Source organism: Patagioenas fasciata, chromosome 4 (assembly GCF_037038585.1).
Source record: "Patagioenas fasciata isolate bPatFas1 chromosome 4, bPatFas1.hap1, whole genome shotgun sequence".
NCBI classification, from domain to species: Eukaryota; Metazoa; Chordata; class Aves; order Columbiformes; family Columbidae; genus Patagioenas; species Patagioenas fasciata.
The window spans coordinates 69,492,191-69,518,042 of NC_092523.1; the positions used below are offsets into that span (position 1 = coordinate 69,492,191).

The window sequence follows — 25,852 nt, forward strand, 5'->3', positions numbered from 1 at the left end:
AGAAGGGTTTGTTTTTAACGGCAAAGGATACTTTCCACCTTTTCGTTGCAGCTCCCAGGTAAGAGTAAGAAAAGAGTCCCTCGCTGCCCGAGCCTGAAAGCTACCTCTTTCCGCAAGAAGGAAGAAGGGGCGAGGTTGCGTACGCGGTTTCGTGTCACCCGTCCCGACTGCCGGGCAGGAGAACACTTCCAAGATGGATGTTGAGCCGCTTCTCGCCGTGCAGCGCAGCAGCGGAGGCAAGCGCGGCACCACACCGGGCGGCTCTGCCGGGGCTGCTGCTGCCGCCGCCGGGGGGCAGCGCGGGGCGGGGGCGCCCCTGGGGCCGGGGCTCCCCCGCGGGCCCGCCCCTCCGCCCCCCGCGGAGAGGCGCGGTGGCGGGGCGGGGCGGCCGCGCCCGCGGGGCTCCCCTCGCCGCCCGGTCCGGCGGCAGCAGCGAGACGCGCTGGGTGCCGCCGCTCCGCGCAGCTGCTGCCAACTTTTGCCGGCGCTCAGCTGCGCCGCGGTTCCTCCCGGGAGACGAAGTCGGGGCCGTGCCTTCGCCCCGAGCGGCGGCGGGTGCCCTCGGGGAGGGTCCGGCTCCTTTGCCCTGTTTTTTCCTCTTTTTTTTTTTTTTCATTTTTCTTTTGCGCGGAGGGGTGGGGAAGGGAAGAAGCTATAAAGCGCTAAGGGACGTGCGTGACATAGTCCGTGTTGCAGCCCGTCCCCGCTGGAGCGGGGGCTTAGGTAAACACCCGCTCTCCTAGAAAAAAGCTCTCTCCCCATCTCCCCCGCCGCGGGAGAGACAGAACGGGACGGGACCGGACCGGACCGGCCGCCACAAGGTAAGTCACCGATACTGGGGCGCGGGAGCGGGGCCGCCCGCGTAGCCCTTCCTGGGCTCCGCTGGGGCAGCCCCGTCGGGGCGGTGGGTGCAGGCGGAGGGGCGCGGTGTCCTCTGCGGGTGCGGGACCTCTCCGCGAGACGCGGCCAAACGGGGCGGGGGAGCAGCCGCGCGGTCCTCCGCACGGTCCCTTCGGCCGCGGCTCCAGCACCGACTCCCTCGTCCCGGCGCTGTTTTGCCGCGCGTCTGCGGGATGCTGTCTGTAGGACCTCAGCCTCCTCTTGGATACTCCCCTTCCCTTCGAGGTTTGTTTTTTTCCTCCTCGTTTTTGCCCTTTTGCAGCCAGCGGCTGCCCGTGCCCAGTGCCCGGGCTGCCGCCGGGAGCTCCGGCTCGTCCTCCAGCGCTCGGGCGCTGCCGCTGAGCGGGTGCGTGCCAGGCAGGCGACGGTTCCGTCTTCGTTAGCTTCACACTTCGTTTTAGTGGAGGGAGAAGGAAAAAGTGGCTACCAGAAAAAGTAGATGAAAACCTCAGCAGTGGGATGTAAGTGCCGAGACTTGCTACGTGTGGCTTGAGTCGTGTTTTTATTTCAACTGTGCAGAGACAATAGTTTCAGAGTGTTCTTTAATCGCTTGCAGATATATAACTTTTATGTATTTAAACCTTTGTAGGTTAGTAGATTAGTGCAGATTTTTGGAAAACAGTGATTCTCTGAGCGTTTTTGTCCTGGATATATTTAGCACTTGAGTTTTAATATGCCAGGCTTTCCTCTGGCCAGTTAGCTTGGTGCCAGGGATAAGCGTGACCTTGCCACTGCCGTGCTGCCCGGGACTGCTCTGGAAATCATCCTGGTGGGCACCTAAGTGAACAAGACAAACTCTGTGAGGCTGGTTTTGGAGAGTGGGCTGTGAAGCTTTTAGCATCTCTTGGACTTTCCCTCCCCACCAAAGGATCTGGTTAGCATTTAGTTACAATAATTAATTAAAACAAACGGTATTGCTGTTCTTGTGGCTTGACTGAGCTGCGGGAGTCGAGCTCAGAGGGGAGGCCAGTGTAAATACACGGATCTCCCTGGCCCAGCTGTCTGTCTGTGAACAGATACCAGGTGACATTCGGTGACATAAACGTGGCAGCCTGTCGCCATCAGGGCATCCTACAGCCAGGCTGTGTTGGCAGCCCCACCCAGAACTGTCTTCCGATGGGCTTCCAGCTTAAGTGCGCTGTTTTCATGCTTGTTCAAGCTGGTGGAGTTGTATCTGTGTAAAACTGGAAGAAAGGAGAGCAATTTGAGGGTGAATTCCTCTCTGGGCAGCTGATGGTGAGTGATTTATACGCTAGTAACCCTGGCAAGGCACTGCTGGCTTGGCCATAACCCGGTTTCCATAAAAATAGCACTTGGGCATTAGACATCCGCAGCACTCTTGGCCGTGCTGTAAGGCAGTGAGGAGAACTTTATGATTCTATTCAGCCTACTTTGAAAATCGCTGATTCTTAGCTATTTTAGGAATGGCATTTTGGATTGCTTCTTGTCAGGAATGCTTCGTCCTCCTGGCCCCGCTTTCCTACCTCGTAGCAAAACACATACCTGCAAGAGGAGAGCTGCCCAGGTCAGCCTTCTAGTACCACTAAAAGTTTCTGTGAGTACTTAGAGTAATGTTGAGAATGTAAAGCTTGTTAATATTTGAAAGAGAAGACTTTTTAAAAACACTGAGAGATTTTATGTTCTATTTGACCATTAAGAATGTGATGAAGCAACAATGTGCAGTGGTGTATCGTGTGTGTGTGCTGTATGGATGTATTTGGGGTCCTGTGGCTGTGTGTCATCCTGTTGTGAGGAGAGCGATACCTGTTCCTTGCAGACTGACTTTCTGCATCAGCAGATAATGACCCCCTCTTAATTTGAAAGAGCTTTGTAATACATCTGAAAAACTACTTCAGCCTTGTCATATTTCTGTGATGAGGACTGTGGGTGCATCACACTGTGCCTGTTTCTGCGTGGCCCCAGACAGAAAATCCATTGATTTTTCTGCTGTTGAGGGTGGGCACCTCAATGTGTTATTGCGATTCGGCCAGCAAGGTGATGTGTGTGTCCTGCACCTGCCTGGGGATGCATCATGCTTTGAGGTGCCTGTGAGAGCAGACAGTTCTTCCCTGGTGACAGGCAATGGCACACGTGTGAAGTGCTGCTGGCACCATCGGCCCGCGGGTTACCTCGCACCACAGCCCACCGGGGGAGTTCAGGGTTTGGTGATCAGATACATAATTTCAGAGGGAATTAGAATACCACGTAGGATGCTGACCAGCTACTCACGTGAATGATCCTGCAGAGATTAAAACAGGTGCCCTTTTTTTTTTTTCAGATTTTAAGTAGGTTGTCACAGAGGTCAGGCAGAGTTGTGCAGGATTGCCCTGCGTGCCTGTTTTGTTGTGGATGACTACTTTGGATACACCAAGGAAAAGAGTTTAGGTTTCAAAAATGTTTATAAATACAATATGGTGCAAACTGTCAAGCAAGCTGTTCAAAATCACGTAACGCCTATGCTGCCTTCCCTGTTCGGCTCGAATGCCTTCACCACATACTCGGTGTTCACGCGACGTTTAAAGCTCTTGGCATGCAGCTACGACCCATCTGCCACAATTTGTCCAGCACGTCTCTCATCCTCCTGCGAGCTGGGCTGGGGATGTGGTGGTGCAGGCAGGATCAGTGCTGGGGCTCTGCTTGTGCCGTAACCCGTTAATTGGAGCCCTGGGTCTTGTTCAGCACTGTGCTGCTCGGAGGCAGGCGATTGAGAGCCCGGCTGCCCCAAAGCGTCCCGGCTCATCAGCCAAAACCGCGCGTAGAGGCAGAAACGGTATCTTCAAGTCTGGTTTGTCCTCAGCTGTGGTGTGGGCTTGCTGGAAGCTTTGGGGGTCATCTGTCTTACCTTGTAATGGGAAGGGGTGATAGTTTATATTAAATTAAATTTAATTGGCATGTACAAAATAGGCATGTAAAATGCCTTAGAAATCCTCAGGAAACAAAACAATAAGCCCTTTTCTGGGAGATGCCCTGAGAGCTGGAGCCAGTGTTGGGTGGGTTACTGGAGCCAGAGGAGCAGGGGTTCACCTTGGCTGCTCAATGTGGTTTTGAGCCTTCCAGACGTGCAGTGGCTTTCCACTCCCCATCCCGTGGCTTTGGTAGGGCTGGATAGAGCCTGCTTGCCGGACGTTCCACTCTGAAGTGTGTCAGGGTCTTCTGCCTAAATATGTAGAAAAGGATGAGATGTTTATTAAACTCAGACCCTGCTTTTTCTTATAAAATTTATGTTCCAAAAGGCTGGTAATAAACAGTTTATTACAAAGAAATCCTGATTTATTTCTGCAAATGGTTACATTTCAAGCTGGTATCAAATGGTTTTGTAGGAGACCACCTTTTATGCTTCCCATGACAGTTTAAAATATTGCTAGAAAAATAATCCAGAACCTAAATAGGTTTGGATAAAGGCAAGCCAGGACTGTACGTCAGGGTATGTGCTGCTTTCATGCAGGCGAGTGGCGGATTTTTACCAGAGAACATCTGGGTACTGGCTTCAGTTACAGCATGGATTTTAGTGGGATAACAAGTGTTGTATGGCTTCGTGTTCATTTTGAAGTCGCTAAACTTTATACGAATAATAAAACCATAAGCCCATTACTTCACTGTTTTCAAGGGGCTATTTCAGTCCTTCTTCAGGGTCTTGCATCTTTCCAGAGCTGGTTTTATTTTGTTTTACTAAATGGGTTTTTATCTTTTCACTCCCCGGCTTTCCTTCACAGGAGAGAAATTTACTAATCGATACTGATGACCACACTAGAGATGGCAGGTTTCTATTCGACCTTGCCGAACATGCATGTTTTCTGCATTAAGGGCAGTCTAATGAAAACTGCACGTTTCTTATTCAGTGTGTTCAAAGGGACTGCTGATATTAATGTGGAAAACTATATAGCTGCTCTGGGCTACCAGTTCAACCCCTTGTGATAGCTAAAATAATGGGAGATGTTTATGTTACAACCAAGAATACACTACTTCTATGACAAAAATCTTTGTTAAATCGAACGGGGATAGTTTCTGCCTGAGAAAATGACTCAAGCTAATTTGGATGGATGGAGCTTCGAAGGCTGAGGACGTGTTAGGTTTGAAAACTTTAACAAGATGTCATTAGGAGAGGAAGTATTTGCCCTCACATTGGGAAATGGGTCAGGGTAATAAATCATAACTGCAGAAGAAAGTGCTTAAAACTGGAAATAAACTAAGAGCAAATATTAAAAAGAAGTTTATTCCTTCAGAATTAATTTTCTAATTTGCAGTATATGAGGACACCCACTGAACTGGAGAAAGAGAAATACTAACACAGGGCTGTAATAGGAACCAACCAAAAATCTCATGACTGCATAGATAGCTTTGATTGCACCCCAGGGACATGTTGGTTGCACAGGACATGTCAGAAGCAGGCAAAGTGTCGTCTTTTTCAGTTCGTATGCATGATAGCTGGTATTGTGACTTCACCAAAAATGCGATGATTGTCTCAGGGGCATTTTTCTGGATAGGTTTTAAATGCTGTTTGAGTGATTGGCAATTCAAGTGCTCTGAGAACCCAGCCCCCCAGTCCATGGCTGCTTCAATAAACAAAAAACGTACCTGTGTTATCAGAAGGACGGAGGTGAATCCTGTGCCAGGTGTCTTTCAGTGGGCCGTGTCCTTCCACCTGAGCAGGGGCGAATGCTCAGGTAACCACAACATTTTCAGTGTTTTTCCCACATTACTCAGGAGTGCACAGGATTGTTGGGGTTTTGACCTGGATTTGGCCCATTATGTTGCACACCAAATGAGACCGTTCTGGTTTTAGGGTAATTAAATTCAGTAGTTGGAGAGATGTTTGTTGCTTGCGTGACAGCTGAGATAAGAAGCAGTGGTACTTACTGCGAGCACCTGGAAACCTGAAAAACAAAAGGCAATAATTTATCTTTCCTACTTCATTCCCCCTCCACGAGTCCGGATATGAGTGCCCCTCCAGCGTGACCCTCGCACACTCACAACGTGACACACCACTGAGGCTGACACTTCCGCTGTGATTTACAGGGGAAAAGCATTGTTTTCCTAATTGAGCATATTACTTTTTTTGGGGGTGTGTATGTAAAAGTAACTTTAAAGGGGTTGAAACTTTATTAGGGTGTGAGAAAAATGATGCTTTTAATCTTTCTCACTTTTAACTTTTTCAATATCAAAATAGAGCAGTGCTAGATCAGCAGCTGCTGCCGAGGTTGGTGGGGAGACGGGAGGCACAACGGGATTGCAGGCTCTTCGCACACGTCTGCAGGGACTGGCCAGGGTAGACGGCTTTTACAAATCAACCCGAATATCGTGAAGACGTGAGCTCGCTCTCCCTCTCTCGCTACTTTGTTTAGGTGCAGAAGATTTACCGCAAATGTGTTTATGTTCAAACAGTCTCAGCATTTTGAAATCCAGAAACCTGATGGAAATTAAGCAGTTTACAGATCAAGATGATGATGGTCCAGGAAAGCCAAGTATCTCAGAGCTGCCAGCTGGTCTCTGGATGCAAAGAAAAACATTAGTGAGCAGCATTAACTGTTTCTAGTCCCCAGTCTTTCTCTTCCTCTGGCTACTAAATCTGCATTTAATTCCCCGCAGGCTTTTTCTCCTGAGTAAGAATTACTTACTTGAGTATGATTTGTAGGGCTAATAGGATCTTATCCTTATTTGGGGAAGACCCTAGGGCCTCTCAAACTGATTTTTCAGTAATGAGAAAAAACAAATAAAAATTTAATAGTCCTAGGAGGTATGAAAGTTATAATTTTGTGGAGAAGATTTAGAGTCAATCAATTAAAACTTTTATAATCCTGTTATAGTACAATTGGTGAAAAAAAGATATCAGGAAAAAGGAGCAGGTCTTAAGAGCCTTTCATATAATGTGAACAAGTTTTAACTTAATTTAGCATTTGAATTAAGCAGGTATTTTAAAGCAGAAGATAAGAGAACTCTTGTAAGTGTGTGATAGCAGGGTGGTAGGCTCAGGGAAAGAACTGTGCTGTGTTAATTTATGGAGCATGTTCCAATTTCCACTCATTTAGGCAGAAGTAGCTGCAAGATGTTTATGAGAAAATCCAGGCAATTAGTGCTTGAACTAGAAAATGCAAAATTTGAACATGCCAGTGACATGTTCTTCCAGGAGACCAAAACATGCCTCTGGCTCAATCTTTTGCTCACTGGGTTCGTGGCTGTCCCCCACTAGACACTATGGGCTCAGTGTGGTTTTGTGTAGCTGGGGACTGTGCAGACTCCGACTTGCGTCCCTTGGTGAAACACATATGCACAGAGTGAAGTGAGACCCAAGAGCTTCATGTCCATGAGCAGAGACCCTGGGCCTGGCTCCAGCCCAAACCCTTTGTGCTCACTGAAACGCCTTGATTGGTAAAACACCGAAAAGCTGATACTTTTCTGAATTTGCAGCTTTTTGGACTTTATAATGCAACATTAACAGTGATACTGAAATGACACTTGGTGCTCTAATAGTAGCTTTTATCCAAGGATCTCACAGGCATTTCCAGTCACTAGTGAAGGGACAGCCCCAGAAGGCAGCGCTGGGTCCCACACCACAGCTCTCACCACATCTCCCCGCTTTGGGAAAGGCAATGCCGTTGGCACGTGTTTCAGCCATCTCTCAGTGCAGAAATTCCTTGCTTTTCCCTTCTTTTCCCTGCTGCCAAGCAAGGAGGTATCGTTACCATAAGAAGGTCTGAAGGCTTTGGGGTTGTTTGGATGTCCACTCACCCATAACAGTCTGACCTGTGTGCCTGTATGTGTTCCCTCTGCTTTTGTTCGCTGTAACTAGATAAAGGACTAACCTTTCACCTGCCAGTCTGGACAAATAAACACCAGCCCAGCAGTAGAGTGGAGCTGAAACTGACCCTTTCAATAATCTGATGTTTGAAGTCCCTTACCACAGCTCAGCAGTTGATCCTGGCAGGTTTGAAACCCTTGCGGCACTTCCCTTCAGGGCACCCATCTTTTCACACTTGGGAGAGACTTTTCAGCTTTGTCATGCAGAAGTCCACCACTTAGAAATCCCTCAAAGTATTAGAAAGCCACCCTGCAGGCTGGCAGCTCCCAAATGCGCTCTTATCCTGCTTCAATATGATGGACTGGTGGCTGGCGAGCTGTGGTTGGATTCACAATGTCTTGCAAGCCCTTCAGACAGATGCATGTGTCACTCTGACCATAGGCTCACCTGTGGCAGCAATCAATAAGAAGCTAATCTCTGTGGCCATGCTTCGCCGTCTTTCTGTGCATGTATGATCTCGTCCTTTGGAGGCAAATCCTTTCTCCATTGTGTGGTTCATTTGCTCTGGAGATGTTCAACGGTTCTGGCTGACCGCTCCCTTGCCGTGCCTACTGGGCAGCTCAGGGCAGGAACATGGGCTGTGTGGGTCCATAGCTCTTCGAGTGCCTGGCCATGCTTGTTGCAAATCTGTCATCTGCTTCTCAGCAGCTACAACAGCCTTGAGTAACATTGGGAGCCATCCCACACCATATAGATGCTCTCCTCCTGCAAGGGGCCCCACTCTCTCATCAGTGTGGGCCACACTTGCTGCTGTCATTTGTCCCTGTGGCTAGTGGGAGGATTAGGGAATGAGGGCCAGAGCCTCCATGCACAGATTTGGGCAGGATGAATCCTGCCCAATTCTCTGTGTAAAGGTCAGGCTGTTGGGGGAAGGAGAAGTTCAGATTTTCTCTCAAGCTGGTGGGAAGTGACAGGCACTGCAGGGGGTCACTGCAGGTAGATACATCGAGAAATTTGGAGCAGCTAACATCTTTTGCTAACAATTTTTACTAATCTACTGAGTTGCCCTCTACAGGAATCTGTGTCTTTTAGATCAGGATGCTAAGGAAATAAATGCCAGTAGGCAAAATATAACTGGCATGAACATTCCTGCTTTTTCCTTTCCCAACCCATGCAGTGTATAGAAGTGAGTGTGTGAAAGAGCTGATTTTCTCAGTGAGATTCAGAAGTCATGGTGAGGCTGATCGTCCCACTGTGAAGTGGTTCACTTGTGTATTCTCAGCTGCCACAGCCTCTGGGGAAGTCACCAAAGCTAATGCTGCGACTAAGGAACTTTGTGTGCTGCTTTCTAGGAACGGTGGAGATCAGCGTGGGGGATGATACTCATGCTGGGTCTCAGAAAGTCTTTGGTGCTGTAATTGTGGATAAGGTCTGCTAGCTCTAACTCACACTGTGCGAGTAGAAATATGTAAATATCAATATCTTTAGCACTACATTTGATACTTTCCATTTTCAAACACTTGACAAATGTTTACATGTTTTCAGCAACCCTTTTCCAACTAGGGAAAATTAGACCCAACATCTGTGAATTACTGTGATACATAACAAATCATTATGAGGGAGCACCTTAAGGCTTCATTAGGGACTTGTAGGGCCCAAGATTACCCTTGCACGCCTTCAAAGCTGAAGGTAGATAATGTCAAAACTGAATCTAATTTTGGACAGTAAATTCAATCAGAAAAAAATGAATTCTGATGATAATTAAGAAAGTAGAAATTTTAGGGGATCATGTGTCAGCATTACATGTATTACTGCAGTCATAGGTAATATGGACTAGACTCCCAATTTAGCAGAAAAAGACATAGCTCCTTTGAAGTCAGCTGAGGATGTGTTTTACATGATTGGGATGTAACTGAAAGCAATGCAGGGGAAATAAGTTTAAGATCGAAGAAATATAGGAAAGAACAGAATACAACAGAAAAAAAGTTTTTCCTCTGTTTATCTAAATTGTCTAGTTAACTACGAATGTTCCTGGATTGAAAAAGCCTAGAATCCAGCCTTACAATTGCCTCTGGTGATGGATGTCTGCTAGTTTCTATGTGAGTTCCTGTTGCTGTATCTTTGCTCCGACATATCTCCCAGCACTATAAGTGCCTGTGGGACACCCTCCTGCCAGCAGCGCAGGAATGAACTTAGAGATTTGCCTGTTGGGTGCAAACACCATCATAGGGGTTATTACTGGTGCAGCTGTCCTGCTTTGCTCACACAGCTGCAGTGTGGCTTTCTGGAGAGCTGCTGTTACCTCCGTGATGCTGCAGGCATTGGCGGTGGTGGTCGTTACTGGTTTGACTGGGAGCACTGAGAAACACTTTGCAGTAAAAAGAAAGATATGGTAAAATTGAGAATTTCTGAGCACCCATTGCAGGAAAACTTTGTGTAGAGGTAGGGAAGCTGGTGTGAATACTAATGTATTTTGGCTGGCTGTGGCTTGTAATCCTATGTACATGTGTGGTGGTGTTTCTGACGCTGAAGAAAACTGCATGTCTGATGGAAGCTGAGGGAAACAGCCTCTGCGTGCTTAAACGGGTTCCAGAGTAGTCAGCAATTTTCCCTTTTTCAGTTGTACACCAAAAAGCAGAAGGGAAGAAGCATGCAAACAATTCCAGCGTGCTCAGAGCACAGCTTTCCACAGAATGTGAGTGCTGTGGTTGTTGCTGGGGCCACTGAGGGCTCAGCTCCCCCATGCGCCTGCCTGTGCGCAGGTGACCCACAGCCCCTTGCCTGTTGCTGCCTCTTCCCCAGCTCCCTGCCCTGTGCCAGCCCCGGCTTTTCTCCTCTGTAACAAACACCTTGTCTGCCACAAGCAGCTGCCAGACCTGGGGTATTCCCCAGGCCTTAGGAATTGCTCAAGCAACTTAAACTCTTGTGGTAGTTAATGCAGTTAATGACTTTGTTGTTATGTTTAGCACTTTACAAAGGTCTTTCTGACCTCCAGCTGTAAGCCCTGGTGGTCTGAGGATGTGACAGCAGGATGTGAGGACCCCAATTCTACTCTTACACCACCGTTCTGCTCTTCATCAGACCCTGACACTTCAGTCATCCCTGTCCCTCGTGGGTTTTGGCAAGGGCAGTTGCTCATAATGTCATTCAAAAGTATTCCAGGGAAACAGTGGGAAACTTCATAGCAAATACCAACATACTTGTGTTGGTTGTAATTTCTAATTGTTCATACATTTTCCTCCCTGCTAATCCCCTTGCTGAAATTCATTATGGAGAGAGAGCAACACGCACTCAGAGACCTGTGCTGAAGGCGGAGTGACTTGGCCGAGGAAAGTAGCTATTGTTTTATGATTAAAGGAAGGGATTATATTGGGATTTCCTTGAACAAGGAAAGTCGCTGCCCCACTTTTATTGCTTGTAACAAGGGGGTAATAATTACTCTCCACTATAAAACACCTCCAGATCTTGTGATGAAAGATTTGTGGTAGAGCTGCGTGGCATTCAGGGTTGGTTATCTTAAATGGCCTGCAGTTGTGCAAACTAAGATTTCTCTGCCTTTTATCTTATTTCTCCTACTGGGGCTCAAACCCTGCTGAAACTATGGAAAACATTCCCCTTCTCTGAGCTGGGCTTTGAGTCAGGCATCTGAAATCAGTGTTTCCTGTGGTAGAGCTGAAACCAGTCACCCATGCTGTGACGCTTGCCATCTCTATGAGCAAATGTCCAGTCTCCCAGGGATTTTGTAGGGGCTTGGGAGGGTGAATAGGTATGATGGTAAGGACACAGGCCAGCCTGTGCCAGAGCAATAGAGGGTAGCGGAGCACGCCATGGGGGATGAGCCGGCAGCTGGCTGCCACCCAGGGTTCAAGCGCATCATCCCTTCCTGTGCCACTGCCATCCCCTTGCAAGAGAACAACTGAGCATTGTAATGGAGACTGCTGGGGGCTTGCTGTTTGTTTGGTTTTGACACTCACCGACGAGATGCATGGGTCGAGATGGCTGTGAAGGAGACAAGTGCTGATGTGTGGTCTTCGATTAAAAGAAGAAAATCTACTTGGCATTTCCTCAAGTGTCCCAAATGGCATCTCCTGGCTCAGCTGTTTTTTTGAAGCATCCAGCTACCACCAGCTCCAGGATAGCCATTTCGGTGTAATCAGAGTTGAATCTGTTTCCACTAAAAGTAGAAAAATAAATAAGGCTCAGTTTAGAAACAAAATAGTCCATGTAAAATTTGATTTTTGATACCGTATCTCCCCAAGTATGTTTACTTTTGGACATATCTAACTTGAGGTGGTTTTACATTTTACAATGTTATCCCTTCAGATTTAACCTCTCCCCAAGTTGCCACTACTCATCATTAAGATTTGGTAGAAATGAACCCTTATTTCTTCATACTGTCTTATTTTTACGTAGTTGGATTTTTTCTCCATACTACTGAGATTTACTTTGCTAAAACAATACCCCCAGCAAGGAAAAATCACGGGTTGAATTGGAATTGCAAGAGGCGGTCAGTTAATCCACAGATTACTGACATGGTGGACCTTAAAACTTCAAAGACACCATTATAGTCCATCGTGTCTGTGCGTATTTAGGGGGCTGTAATCCACAGATTACAGGCATGATGGGGTATAAATGCTCCTGTCCTCCTAGCGTCTTGCCAGTGGGAGCTGCCATGTCAAACCAGCTGTGGTGCTACACCAAAATATTTCCTTAAAGTCCACAGAGACAGCAAAACACCCCTGTGTCCCTGTCGCAGCTACGTTCCTCCTCATCCCCCCTTTCCATAGGGGAAGCCTTTGGGCTGGTGTGGAGGGGCTGCCAGGGCTCCTGGCAAGGCTCCCGCAGCTGAGCGTCATCCATGCTTTTCCCCAGGCATGCTGCAGGACCAGATACGAAGTTTTCAAGTGGGCTGCAAGGCATACCAAATGTTTTCCAGATCCCTTAGGGAATATTAAATATTGAATGGCAGACCTTCACTTTTCCTCTCTGGCCTCCCTCTAAACAAACAAACTGAGCAGCTCCTGGTAAATATGTAAAATTTCAAAGGCATTATTTTTACTTCTTTACACGTTAAAAATAACTAATTATCTTACAGTTGAAATTGGAGGGTGCTTTCAAACTCCTCTGTTGCTGAGGTGATAACTCTATGCCAAGGTGCATATATTTGTGTTATATATCCCCAGAAATGAAGGCTATGATGGAAAATCTCACAGTTTCTTTACTCATAGTGTTCCTATAATAAGTCAAAGAAGTCACACAGTGCTGTTTTATTTCTGAAGCTGGACTTAAATCACATCGACAATTCTACAGACTTATTATGAGATGCAGCATAGGTAATGTGAACAACGCAAAACCTCCCCAATAGACCAGAGTTTAAAAACAGGATGTAAAGAAGAAAAGAAGTTAACCATCCATACAGTAAAAATAGAAGACATGTAACACAAAAACACTGTCACAGGCAGTGCCTTGAAATTATCCTCACTAAATTACAGTCATGCACTTTCCACTCTCTGTAATTAAACATTAGGGTTTATTTATTCCAGATGCATTTACTTCAAGGAAATTCAGATTTTTTTATTATTATTATTATTATTATTTGTTATTGTAAATCCTTTACAGGTCTCTGTGACCTGCAGACAGCTGAGAAGTAAATTATTTCCACAGATCAAGGCACTTGAAGATGACTTGTGAATAGTACTGGCATTGCGAGGGGTGAATCTAATATTCTTGCTCCTTTTTTACAGAGTGTGGGTATATTCAGTGACGTGAAGCCTTTGTGTGAGTACATGCATCTGTGCATGAAATAAGTGCAGAATGAGATCTGAACAGGAGTACTCAATTCCTGGTTTTCCAAGCAGCCAAACAATGGATTCTCAACTTTCTGGGTGGGATTTCTGTGATGGGATGCAAGTGAGGAGGCTCGGATATGTCATGGGGTACACCCTGTGCAACTGCTGACAGGTCAGCTTCTTCTACTAAATTTAATTTATCAGCTTTGGTGTACTGTATTTTGCTGGAAAAAAAGCTGCTTGCTTAGAGTAGAGAGAAAATACCCAAGACTTGATTGGTAAAATAAAAATTAAGTTATGTTATCTCAAACAAAACAGTGCAGCAGAACTCCCAGGTATGTATTGCTGGTCAGGTCTAATGGCAGCGTGCACAGGCAGTGCTGTGATGTGCTGGGGTGCTCCTGCCTGATGGCTGCTGCAGACCCTGCACCCCGCAGGCTCTCTCTGAGGCCACCCCTTTTCTGGCTGTGGTTGAGGATTCACCCACCTCCCTGATCCCACAGCCTGTGGGAGGAGGGTGTGAAGTGCTGCTGCAGCTCCAGCTGATTTGCCTGTCCCACAGCTTGGAAACTAAGCAAGTTGCAAATGCCTTTCTATTCACCATTTCTCCTTATAATTGCAGCTACACAAAGGTCTTGAAGACCAGACAGAGTGGTTGTGTACTTGGGATTTTGGAAGGGTCAGGAAGGCTCACTACCCCAGTATAAATCCTTCAGAAGGAAGGAATGAACTGCAATCATCATCAAATCTATGATCCAATTTAATGATAATTTTCACATACACACTTATAGCTCAAATTTTAAAAATGACCAGATTGCTGCTTTTGTTTATATTTTCTGAAGGACAAAACCAACTTCTGGCAAGGTGGTAAATTTTCAGGTATTGAAAGTAATTTGTATCCCACTCCAAAAGTACAGCATGCATTTTTGATCTGTTGATCTTCTTAGATGAATACAAGTAGGTTTATTAAGTAACCGTTTTCCGAAGTGTGGCTGTTGCTACTGGTGTGTGTGTCCAGAGGAGCAGTGCAGCCCAGGAGCTGCTCCCCTGGGGCAGTGCCACCACCTTCCAGGTTAAAATGATGGGAAGCCCTGGCTGCTTGCCATGGCTGTTGCTGCCCCAGCATCATGCAGCCTATCCAGGCTCAGTGGCCCTGTGCCCAGTGGGGCAAAACCAGGTGTCCTGTCCCGCTGGAAGCCAGCCTGGGAGCAGCCCTGCCAGGGAGGAGAGGGGGACCCCTGGGTGCTCCCTGCTCACAGCCTGGCTTCCCAAAGTGAGTCAGTCTGTCTGCAGGAGGGAGGAGGAGAATGGGGAAAAAATAGAAAAGGTAGAAAAGGAAGAAAATAGAGCCCCCTTTTTTCCTTTCTTTTTGAAACAGAAGAATATGCAAGCAAGTCATATTTTCTCAAGGATGTTTTTCAGTGTAGCCCTTGTTGCTGGTCGAGAGCTGCTGTGCCTGCGGTGCCATCCTGAGCTCTCTAAGCTGTGGCGGGTTTGTGCCTGCGGTCCCATCCTGGGCTCTCCAAGCTGTGGCGGGTTTTTACCTTTCTCTTCGTGATGCACTTGTGGTTGCTGCCGATTATCTCCCTCCTCTTCAGCGGCACAGGAAAGGTCGCTGTCCTGGTATGGTCAGGTTGAGAAGCTGTCCCTCTCCTCATGCCAGGTGTCACCAGTAGCACTGCCAGCTTTGTCCCTTATCCTCCGCTCTTCCCCCTCTCCTTACCCTGAAGCAAGCGCCAGCCTCACCCAGTAGGACAGGGCAGGAGGTTTACCTTTGCCGCTCAGGTTTAAGACTCGGTTTAGAGTTTGGGGAAAAAGTGAGAGGTAAAGATGTGCCATTAGAGGGCACTTTTGCAATCCTGGAGAAGGAAAACGGTGCTTATTATTTCACTTAGGACTGTTTACTTTGGCGCTCTCTAGAATTCAGTGATAAACAACAGGCAAATCCCTCCAGTCAGCAGGAATATATCAATAAAATATTGACTCTGAGTTTAAAAGAAAAGAAAACAAGACAAACTTGTAGAAAGGGGAGTAAAAGGCATTTAGGAGGTGGCATAGTCTGGAGAACAAAAAATCACACCGCATATTTCACGTAATTTGTATGGCTTTACAGGGCAGCGCTTAGGCCTCAGCTTGTACCTGGCTTCTAGAATAAAACCAGCTTGGACCACGACACACTGAGACAACAAATCGCTTGTTGGAAGTTTCCGAAGGCTGGGTGGCAGAGTATGAATTCATATGCTCACAGCCAGCAAGGGCATTTCTGGCAGACTCTGTCAAAGTCTTTGCCCAGAAAAGAACATGGGACACATAAATTATTTTTTTGCTTTCCTCTTGGTGTTTTGTGTGAGTAGACTATAGAGGATTTAGATTAAAACTCAGCCAAATTATAATCAGTGCACTGAAAAAAAAAAACCAAACCTAAAAAAAAGCCTGTTTATTAACTGCCGTGAAAGGGTGTTGTGACACTGACAGCATGGTTTTCAAAACCTGTGAGTCAGTTTTAGATGCCTCTTTGCTGTTGAGGTGTCTCACTTTGGGAAGTGTCGTGCATGAAAATTGGACCCATTTTAAGCCTCTGAGGTTGGATGTGTGAAAATGAAAACACTCAAAATCCTATTAATTCGTAAAGGAACAAAGATTATAAAACTTTTGTGTTAACATCTGACAATTTTGCAAGCTGTTTAATGTATGGAGTGGGCTGGGGGTGCTGGGCAGGGATCTCAGAACAAACCTTCATGCATCTTTTGTGGTTATTTTTAAGCTTAACTGTTTTTACAATTAGATTCAGGAATCAGAGACACATCTGTACCTTGTTGCTACACTGCAGTTGTTACTGGGGACAGAAATGCTGTCTACAAGAGTTTTTAAAGTGGATTAGCTAGTGAAATTATTTAAGAAATGAAGTTTAGCCTTGATAGTCCCGTAATCAAAAATCGTTTATTTTAATAGAGGTTACATCGTGCTGGACCAGACTATGGGAATATACAAGATTGCAGTTTCAAGGGGTTCATGTGGAGGATGCTGTCTGCTGAAAGTGTCAGTGCTTCTTACCTAACCAAATAATCTCCTGTAACTGTTGTGATTAAGTTGGAAAGAATTTCTTCCCTGTTGGCCAACAATAATACCTGAAAAGTCAATAAACATTGTGTTACAGCACACAAAACTCATCCTGCCTTATGTGAGAGGAGGTTTCTGCTGATTTCAGTGACTCAAGTCAGCAAGTATTTTGATCTTTGCTCCAAAAGGTCAAATGTCATTAACTTTGCTGATAAGTATCAACACTTCAGTCTGAATTTGAGGAAATATGCCTGTTGTCATCAAAAGCTAAGCCAGGACCTGGTTGGGATAAGTTTTGACAAACGCTGGGAGAGCCAAGTCAGTATTTAACTCTAACTAACAATTGCATGTCTTAGGTAAATCCCTTTACTCCTTTCCCTTCCTTAGGGCAGAGCACTGCACTAACCTGTTATTAAAACATCCCAAACACCGATGAAACGCACAATTTGAGACCTGTGAGTGCCAGACATGAGGCACTACAAACCCTATGAATGAGGGAATACGGCTGTATGTTGCTGTTGCGAGGTTGTTGCAGAATAAATAAGGATGCAGCCTTTTCGAACTGCAAAATAACTTTTGGAAACCTGAGGAGACAGCAGGGCCGGGTGTGCTATGGGGACCAGTGAGCTGGCTGTGGGGCTCCCTGGCATGCTTGCTGCACACTCTTAGGGACATGGGGCTTTTCCACAGTCACCTGCCCACCTGAGACATGGCTGCAGGGGAAACTCTGCCAGGTGAACCTCAGGCATTCGCTTCCATCTTTCCTGTGGTTTTCCACTCAGGAAGGGAAGGATCTGGATGCAAATGTGCAGTGAGTAAGGGAGTGAGAAAGCTCAGGAAGGTGTAGCAGCCCTTGTTGTGAGGGAAGGTGAAAGCAAAAGGAGGTGAAGATAAAATTGCATTCTGGCAAGGGAGTTTTCAGTATGTGTCACTGGTGGCTTATAGTTGTCGGGATTTGCTACATATTTTCTCTGCCCTCTTGCATTGGCAGTTTCTTGTTTGTGTGGGAAAATACAGAGCTGAAGGACAGGGGCCAAGCTGGACAGAAGATTGGGAGGTAACAGTCAAAAGTGGGATGGGAATGAACTGAAGTAACGGGGCCAGGGATGGTAGGAGAGGAGGGAAGGGGGTGAGTGTGGGGGAACCTGTCCCACTGATGGTAGAAGCAATTAAATAATGATGATGTTATAGGCAAAGGAAGCAATAGAGGGTGAAACTAGCTCTCAGTGGGCCTTGCTGGTGTCAGGAGACCTGCTGTCCTGCACCTGAACAGCTGTGTTTAGACATGTGGGGCGCAGGATGGGCTGTGGGACAGACAGATGCTGTGACCTCTTCTCTGCACATGGTGGAAGGGGAGCTGGAGACAGCAGAGGGGGGATTTGGGAATATTTTTGTCAGAAATTTGGGGTGAAAAAGTAGATGGGACCCCATGCAGCGTATTCCCACGTTTGGAATACCAGCACCCACAGTGAGTTTTGGTGGGGACACAGTGATGATGAGAGGGGCAGGGGCTGACAGGCTGCTGGCAACTTGCCGCCAGAAAGAGAAGGGTGTGAGAGAGCACGCGAGAATTTTGTGGCTGCTGAGGAGGGGATCTTGCTGCAAGATCCTGAAGGGCTGGAGGGCTTAAACTGGGGTGGGAAGGAAGGTCCCAACCTGTGACCACACTGGCCTCCAGCAGGTTGCTGCAGGTGGCTCCTATTGGGTTTTTGGAAAGTAAAGCCACAGGAGAGGGAAGGAGAAGGCTGCTGGGGCTTCCCTCAGGAGCACCTGGTTATATTTTCATGAGCTGCCTGAAGTGGAAGAGCAATTTTATTGTCTTATACTACATCATGCCACTTCTCAAGGAGCTTTCTATTTACTATTTCTACATAAAAGATTAGAGAAAGGTCAAGCAGAGTGGAAGATAAAACAAAGCCAACAATCTCAACAGCAGATTTAATCTTAAAGGCAGAAAGAAATGATTTGTTATAAAGCCATACTCAACTTATACTGCAGTATAAGGACTGGTGCATGACTTCACATTCAGCCAAGTAACAAGATAAAACTGTTCCTGCCAACTCAGCTTTTATTGTGCTTCTCCTCAAAGCCAGTGGCTAACACAGTTTAGGCAGTGGTCTTAAAATATTTTTTCTAATTTTAAAAAATGTTATCATTTGGCAGTTTAAACTCACAATACTCATACCAGAAATGGGCTTTGTTTCCCTCCCAACCCCCCAGCTAGAGCCATTATGTATGAGATCATCTACTGTACTGAAAGGAGATTTCTAGCCTGTCCCACTGTATATCTTAGGGTAGTAATTACTGACCTAGTTGTAGACATAATAATAAAAGGTTGAGATTATGAATTATTGTGCCTAATTTGTAAAGGATTCTCTGCTTTTGTGTTTTGCAATTCCCATCAGACTTGAGGATTAAACCCTGCTGAATTGCATGCTAATACCAATGTGCTTTGAATATGTGTGTTTATATCACGTTTTCCTAATTCACTATCTTTTATAAAGAACAATTTCACTGGAAATATTTACTTTTCAAAGGATTTTTGGAGGTCCAACCAAAATCTCCTTAGGAGAGTGAAGGCAATGTAGCCTCCATCTGCTCTGTGCTTACTAGAGCTCCCATGTCCAGCGAGTTCTATTAATATTTCTGCTATGGCAAAACATCCAACTGTAGCTCTAGCGAAGTATGTGGAAAACTTTTGCTCTTTGTTCATGAGAGGGAGAGATACCAATCTGAAACCAGTGCATAAGCTTGCTTTCAATTACAGTTCAAGACGGAAAAATCTTATTTGCATACTTTGTGCATGTGCTGTGATGACGCAAGCTTAGTCCTTATGTATTCCCAGTGCTTGTATGGCAGTACAGTGAAGGTGCCATACAAGCACAAAGTGCATGCTGTGTTATTGTAGTTATGCCTGCATTTTGGCAGTGGAGCAGACTTGCCAGGCTCCTATCTCCTTTCTAAACTGTCCCTGTGCTCTACAGCTTTGAAATGCATCTAGGTATGAAGGTTTGCTGGAGGTGGTGGTAAACTCTCCAGCAGCAGTAGATCTGCTGGCAGGAGCTTCATGAGTGTGCAGCCAGCCGAGTCAGTGACCACGGGTCACAAATAAGTGGGTGCTTGTCCAGGCTCTTGCCCACCAGCATGAGAGTGGTTGGTGGCAGCTCCTGCTGCCCATGGTGCAGCTCTCCTCAGGTGGGACTCCCTGTCGTTGCTGTAGGATGCTCCTGCTGCGCTGCCCACCACTGCCGCTGCTGCTGCTGCTGCTGCCGCTCAGCTCGAGGCCCCAGAAGTTACCTACCAGAGATGAGGAGCTCTTCCAAATGCAGATCCGGGACAAAGCGTTTTTTCATGATTCATCAGTCATCCCAGATGGAGCTGAAATTAGCAGCTACCTCTTCCGAGACACCCCTAAAAGGTATTTCTGTTTGCATCAAGTGAAGAAGTTGTACTTCGAAAACAGTAGCTTTATTTACTGAGTGTTTTGAAGTCAATATTGGATCCAAGTCACAAAAATACAAATGCCAGAGCTCTGTCTGGTGAAGTAAGTAATTACATGAGTCTCCACTCCAATCTGGACTCTGATTGTGGGTCTATCCAATTTATTTAATTTATGGGATAAGCCCAGAGCTCCCAAAAACCACAGAAGTTCCCTGAAGTGGAGCCACTAACCATGTCTGGAAGAAAAAGGAGCAGGAAGAAAATTAGAAACTATGGGTTTACCCCACCACACTTGTTTCTTTTCATTATTTCATATTGAGCTTTAAAGAAGCAGGTTAAGCCCATCTGTTTTGAATTCCCCACTTTCCAGCTTCAGCCCTGTGGGTCAGAAAATACTGAGGTTAGACTGGGGAAAACCTGAGGCTCCAAAGAGTTCAGGGAAGACCACCATTATCACCTTTGTCCTCATATCAGACACCTCAAGTCTTCATTGGTGAGAAATATTTTGTAGTAAATAACATGGGGAGCTTGGGTGTAAGTGGGGGGGACAGTTGAATGTATATGTTTCTATATGTGCTTCTAGGGCCCTTACCTGGACATAACATAAAATGTGTGTCCTGTTTTGAAGTGCATACACTGAAATTCCAGGAAAGGTCATGCTTCCCTCAAGTAAACCTTGGTGACCACTTGTACTGTATATTGTTGGTGTAGGGGTAAAAAGTGCAGCTGATGGAGGGGAGGGCAAGAGGCCAGAAAACCCTCTGCCATGTCTTGACAAGCAAAGCATGAACTCTGCAGCACTGTGTCAGTGGGTGGATTCCCCTCACCTCCTTACCTCTTGCCCACTGTCCCTTCCGCGTTCCCTCTACACACACTTGTCTGTAAGTGATGCTTTTGTCCTGTTGCCCCACCAGGATCAAACTTGATCATGTCAAGTCAGTCCTTGATGGTTGGCTGCCATCAGGATTTATTGATGTTATGGGTCTATTAACCTTCCCCTAGGTATTTCTTTGTGGTTGAAGAGGACAACACTCCCTTAGCAGTGACAGTGACACCGTGCGATGCCCCTCTGGAGTGGAAACTGAGCGTGCAAGAGCTCCCAGAGGAAACCAGTGGAGAAGGTTCAGGTAACAAACCATCGATGAATTTCCTTGCACCTCAAAGAACTGCTTTTCTCCTGGATTTGAAGCCCCTCAAACCCATCTCAGTGTGATGCCATCTTGCAACAGGCCCATCTTTATGGCCTCATGCTGTTTGGATCGTCAGCCCGTCCTGCCTTTGTGCAGGAAACTGGCAGCACATAGCAGTGTGAGAAGGAAAAGAGCTGCAAAGAAAATAAAAGCTGAGGTTATAGTTACAGAGTGCAGTGAATGCTCCCACAACAAACTTTTTGCCCAGAGTAACTTGGCTTCATGGGGGCTTTGCTGTGAGCTGTTTGTACAAGATAAGAACTGAAGAGACAGGGCTGGCATTGCAGCAGGGCTGAGCTTGCCCCTCTGAGGGGGCTCATCTGTAGACGTGGAGCTGATTTGGAAATAGCTGTATAATTGCTGCTCAGGAGAGAAAAGGTCTCAGGATTCCACTGCTTGTCACAGAAGTGCTAAATGTTATACACACCACATGGGATTATATACACACCTCTGGCCCTCACCTTGCTTAGGCACATGGCTTTGGAGGGACTTGGAGGACCAAAGCTAAGGGCCCAAGTCCAGAAATGGGCAGTGGGGTCAGTTCCCCCTGGGGAACTGTATGGCATCCCCAAGCTGGATGCTTGAAGTAGTCTAGTGGAGGGTATTACCTACCACCCACAAGCCTCCCTTAATCCTGGTCAGGTGCAATTTCTTTTGCATTTCATTTTAACCTGAGTGCCAAACCAGTCTCCCTCTCCTGTTTGACAGAAGTATTGGTTACATCTTCCTCAGAAGACAAAACCTTGCATTTTTGTCTCACTTTTGTGTTTTATGTAGAAGTGTCTGTTGGAGTTTTATTTTCTCATATTGGCAGATTGTGTCTATGAATGCTTTTCTTTGCTTGTAATCTAGGTGAACCAGAACCTCTTGAGCAACAGAAACAGCAGATTACTAATGAGGAAGGCACAGAGCTGTTCTCTTACAAAGGCAACGACGTCGAGTATTTTGTGTCCTCTAGTTCCCCATCTGGTTTGTACCAACTTGATCTGCTGTCAACAGAGAAGGACACACATTTTAAAGTGTATGCAACCACTACTCCGGAATCAGACCAACCTTATCCTGAATTACCTTATGATCCCAGAATCGACGTCACTTCTCTGGGACGTACAACAGTGACACTGGCATGGAAGCCAAGTCCCACCGCCTCCTTACTGAAACAGCCAATTCAGTATTGCATTGTCATCAATAAAGAACACAATTTCAAAAGCCTCTGTGCTGTGGAAGCTAAGCTCAGTTCCGATGATGCCTTCATGATGGCTCCAAAACCAGGTCTGGATTTCAGTCCATTTGACTTTGCCCATTTTGGCTTCCCCTCAGACAACAACTCTGGCAAAGAACGAGGTTTCCTAAAATCATCATCAAAGTTTGGGAGGCAAACATTCTCAAAGCCGAGAGTTGATCTGCATAAAGTTTGTATGGGGAACAAGAACGTCTTCACAGTGTCTGACCTGAAGCCCGATACGCAGTACTACTTTGACATGTTTGCAGTAAACACCAACACTAACATGAGCACTGCGTACATTGGCACCTTTGCCAGAACGAAGGAGGAGGCTAAACAGAAAACAGTTGAACTGAAGGATGGCAGGGTTACAGATGTATTCATCAAGAGGAAAGGAGCCAAATTTCTGCGATTTGCTCCTGTTTCATCTCACCAAAAAGTCACCTTCTCTGTTCATTCATGCCTGGATGCTGTTCAGATCCAAGTGAGGAGAGATGGAAAACTTGTCTTGTCTCAAAATGTGGAGGGTGTGCGGCAGTTCCAGCTTCGAGGAAAAGCAAAAGCTAAGTATCTCATTAGGCTGAAGGGAAGCAAAAAAGGTGCTTCTATGCTGAAGGTCCTGGCTACAACAAGGCCTAACAAACAGTCATTTCCTTCTCTTCCTGAAGATACACGAATCAAAGCCTTTGACAAGCTCCGCACGTGTTCTTCAGTCACGGTGGCATGGCTGGGGACACAGGAGAGAAACAAATTCTGCATCTACAAAAGGGAAGTGGATGACAATTACAATGAAGAGCAGAAGAAGAGAGAGCAGAACCAGTGCTTGGGTCCAGATACGAGGAAGAAATCAGAAAAGGTTCTCTGTAAATACTTCCACAGCCAGAACATCCAGAAAGCAGTGACCACAGAGACAATCAGAGGCCTGCAGCCCGGCAAGTCCTACCTGCTGGACGTTTATGTGATAGGGCATGGCGGGCACTCCGTGAAATATCAGAGCAAACTGGTGAAAACAAGGAAGTTCTGTTAGTGACCTTGTACATAGAAATATATGGAACTCTGGTCTGAACATTATCCTACTTCCAGGTATTGACTACTTGCACAGCTGAGAAGTTGTGACCTGTATTTGTACTGTGTAGAAAAGATATCAACTTGTATATTTATGTTTACATAAGTAATTGTTTGGAGGAACTGAGGTTGGTGCTCTCTGGTAGCGTCTGGCAATGGTGTTCTCATGTGTCCGGTGACCCACATGTGATGCTCAGTAGATGTCCAAGGTAGCAGGAAACCCCAAAGGAACTTGCACTCCTTTGCGTCCATATTGCATGAACTGCTTCTAAATTATTTTATACTTAAAAGGCTGAGATAAATTGTTCATCCACCTTGTTGCTCACACACCAAGCACACAGACGATACACCCTTTCACTCAGCATAGATGATAGGATTTCTGTAAATTATTTTATAGAGTCTTGTTTTAAATGTTTATGTTTCTATGATTGTAAACTATTAAAATCTGTCCCTGTTAAAATACAGATCTAAACTAAGTATTAACTGGGCTGCACATGAAGCAGTTTCATTGCTAATGTAAATTCTTACCTAGCTGATTTTCATGTTTAAATACTGTATTATTTCATGTAAAAAGTTGCCATAATGTTATATTCCTGTATATAAAATTAAAAATGCTAGATTATATATTGTTTCTTTTTTTTTTTTTCTTGACATTCTAAGGGGACAAACAGACTTAGGGACAAAAAAGGCTTTCTGAAACTTGAACTGAATTCAGCTAGGATGTGTGCCTTTTTTGTTCTTCATCTTTTTGGGCGAGGTGACTGAAGTCCAGTAGAGTTACTGAAGTTACTGAGTTAGTGGTTAAAAGATATGAGGGAATGCAGGCCACTGAAGGGGCATTATTTGGGGCACGCTCTCAGTCTACAGTGATAAAAGCACCAAAGGAACAGGAGAGCACAGAGGAGCTTCATTTGTCCCAGGTGAGAAGGGATCCTTTTTGGTTGTGGTTGTGAGTGCCACCAGAACTTTGCAAGGAGTTCACAGTCTGACTTAGAGAGACCACACAATTCAAACAAATAACACACCAGAGAGCCAGTTGTTGGGCTTTTTTTGTGGTGGTTTTTTTTTTTTTTTTAGATTATTATTGAAAACATTTGCTTTCTAGATGTTGCTGGGTTTGATCACAGTAATAATAAGCTGAGAGTATTATTTTTTTTCCATTGACAAGAATGGTAGCACTAAGAAAAAAACATGTACTTTCATGTAAATTACAGTTATTTCCATTGTGTAGATTTCTTTAAAATATTAAGTGTCTGGATCTTATATTTTCTAAATTTTCTTATTTGTTTTTCCATGTGTCACCTTCATTGACTCAAAAACTTGTATAAAGCTGCTTAATGGAAAACATGCTTCTGAGAAGTAACTAGACCAGCCCCATTGCAAGCAGCTAAGAACAGGGTATACACCACCTCTGCCCCAATATTATAGTATAGGGCCTCAGGACAGGTAACTGATAGATTTTCTTCTTGGTACCATCATACGTGTCAGTCTGCAGCACTTCAACTGTGGATGTCAGGGCTGCTTAATCAAAGACAGTCTCTGTCTCTTAGGTGCCTGTCCACGAAACATCTCACTGCTGGGACTTAGCACTTACAGCCCCCTCTGGGTTCTGATGATACATGTGAAGAAACAGGCATGGGGGAAATGTACCAAACCCACATAAAGACAGAAAGCAGATTCCTCTTAGGTTGCTCACAGGGAAAAGAACTCTCCACCCCTGAGCTCCAGTCTTCCTTGGGCCCATAGTGCTGAGCTCCCCAGAGCTTCTCTTTGGCTGCCCCTTGCATGTTTGGGTTTGCAGCCTGCGGGGTGGCAGTGGGGTTTTGTCACTGCACAAGCTCCCACATGGGGCATATGCCAAGTTCATTGTGAGAATTCTCCAAGAAAGAGACAGATACTGTGTGAAGACTGATCAGAAGGTGTCCGCTGTGTTTAATGCAATTGTTTAATAATAATTGAAATTTAGACTTCTTTGAAGGTCATCTCCTATCCTTCTTTGAAAGCATCTCTCTGATACCTTAGAGCAAATGGCATCAGTTCGACATGCCTGCTAGATGACCATGCCAGGGCGTAGGTGAGCAATGGATGACTACGGCTGGCAATCCCTCAAGAACAGGACTGTGGTACCAGTGTTAGATCACTGGGTGCCAGGGAGATACTTTCCCCACATTTCACTGTCCAAAAAGCTATTGAATCCTTCAATTGAAGGCAGCACTTGCATTTTTTAAGCATTTCTCGGCTCACTGGTGCTCTTTTTTGTGGGGAACGGTATGCCTTCTATTGGCCTATTACAATGTTTACTTGAAAACATATGTTTTATAACCATTTGAGCTCTATTTGTTTCCTTTAGCCAGATTTCTCTGGATATTTGTCCAGTTCACTTAGCTTTTCTGTCTGCTATCCAGTTATGTTTGCAGTACATCAGACACTGAAAAAATTACCTAGGATGCAT

At 45.7% G+C, this 25,852-nt stretch overlaps 1 protein-coding gene across 3 annotated transcripts; it reads left to right on the forward strand.

Moving 5' to 3' along the window:
- The first annotated feature begins 405 nt into the window (after positions 1-405).
- On the forward strand, positions 406-24,024 carry NDNF (neuron derived neurotrophic factor). Of its 3 annotated transcripts, none has more exons than XM_065837954.2 (4): positions 406-821; positions 19,706-19,903; positions 20,929-21,053; positions 21,969-24,024. In XM_065837954.2, exons 2-4 carry the CDS (start codon positions 19,707-19,709, stop codon positions 23,360-23,362), a joined length of 1,716 nt encoding a protein of 571 aa, XP_065694026.1. In that variant the 5' UTR covers positions 406-821; position 19,706; the 3' UTR covers positions 23,363-24,024. The 3 variants fall into 3 exon arrangements, with proteins under 3 accessions (XP_065694026.1, XP_071664196.1, XP_071664195.1); XM_071808095.1 differs by lacking the exon at positions 406-821 and adding an exon at positions 1,313-1,361; XM_071808094.1 differs by lacking the exon at positions 406-821 and adding an exon at positions 13,370-13,597.
- Positions 24,025-25,852: the final 1,828 nt, after the last annotated feature.

Excerpts from the sequence above, each read along its gene's own strand:
- NDNF (XM_071808094.1), top strand. The coding sequence starts at position 13,563 with ATGTCATGGGGTACACCCTGTGCAACTGCTGACAG. Across the intron at positions 13,598-19,705 it reads CCCTGTGCAACTGCTGACAG|GATGCTCCTGCTGCGCTGCC; the intron begins GTCAGCTTCTTC and ends TCGTTGCTGTAG. Across the intron at positions 21,054-21,968 it reads AACCAGTGGAGAAGGTTCAG|GTGAACCAGAACCTCTTGAG; the intron begins GTAACAAACCAT and ends CTTGTAATCTAG.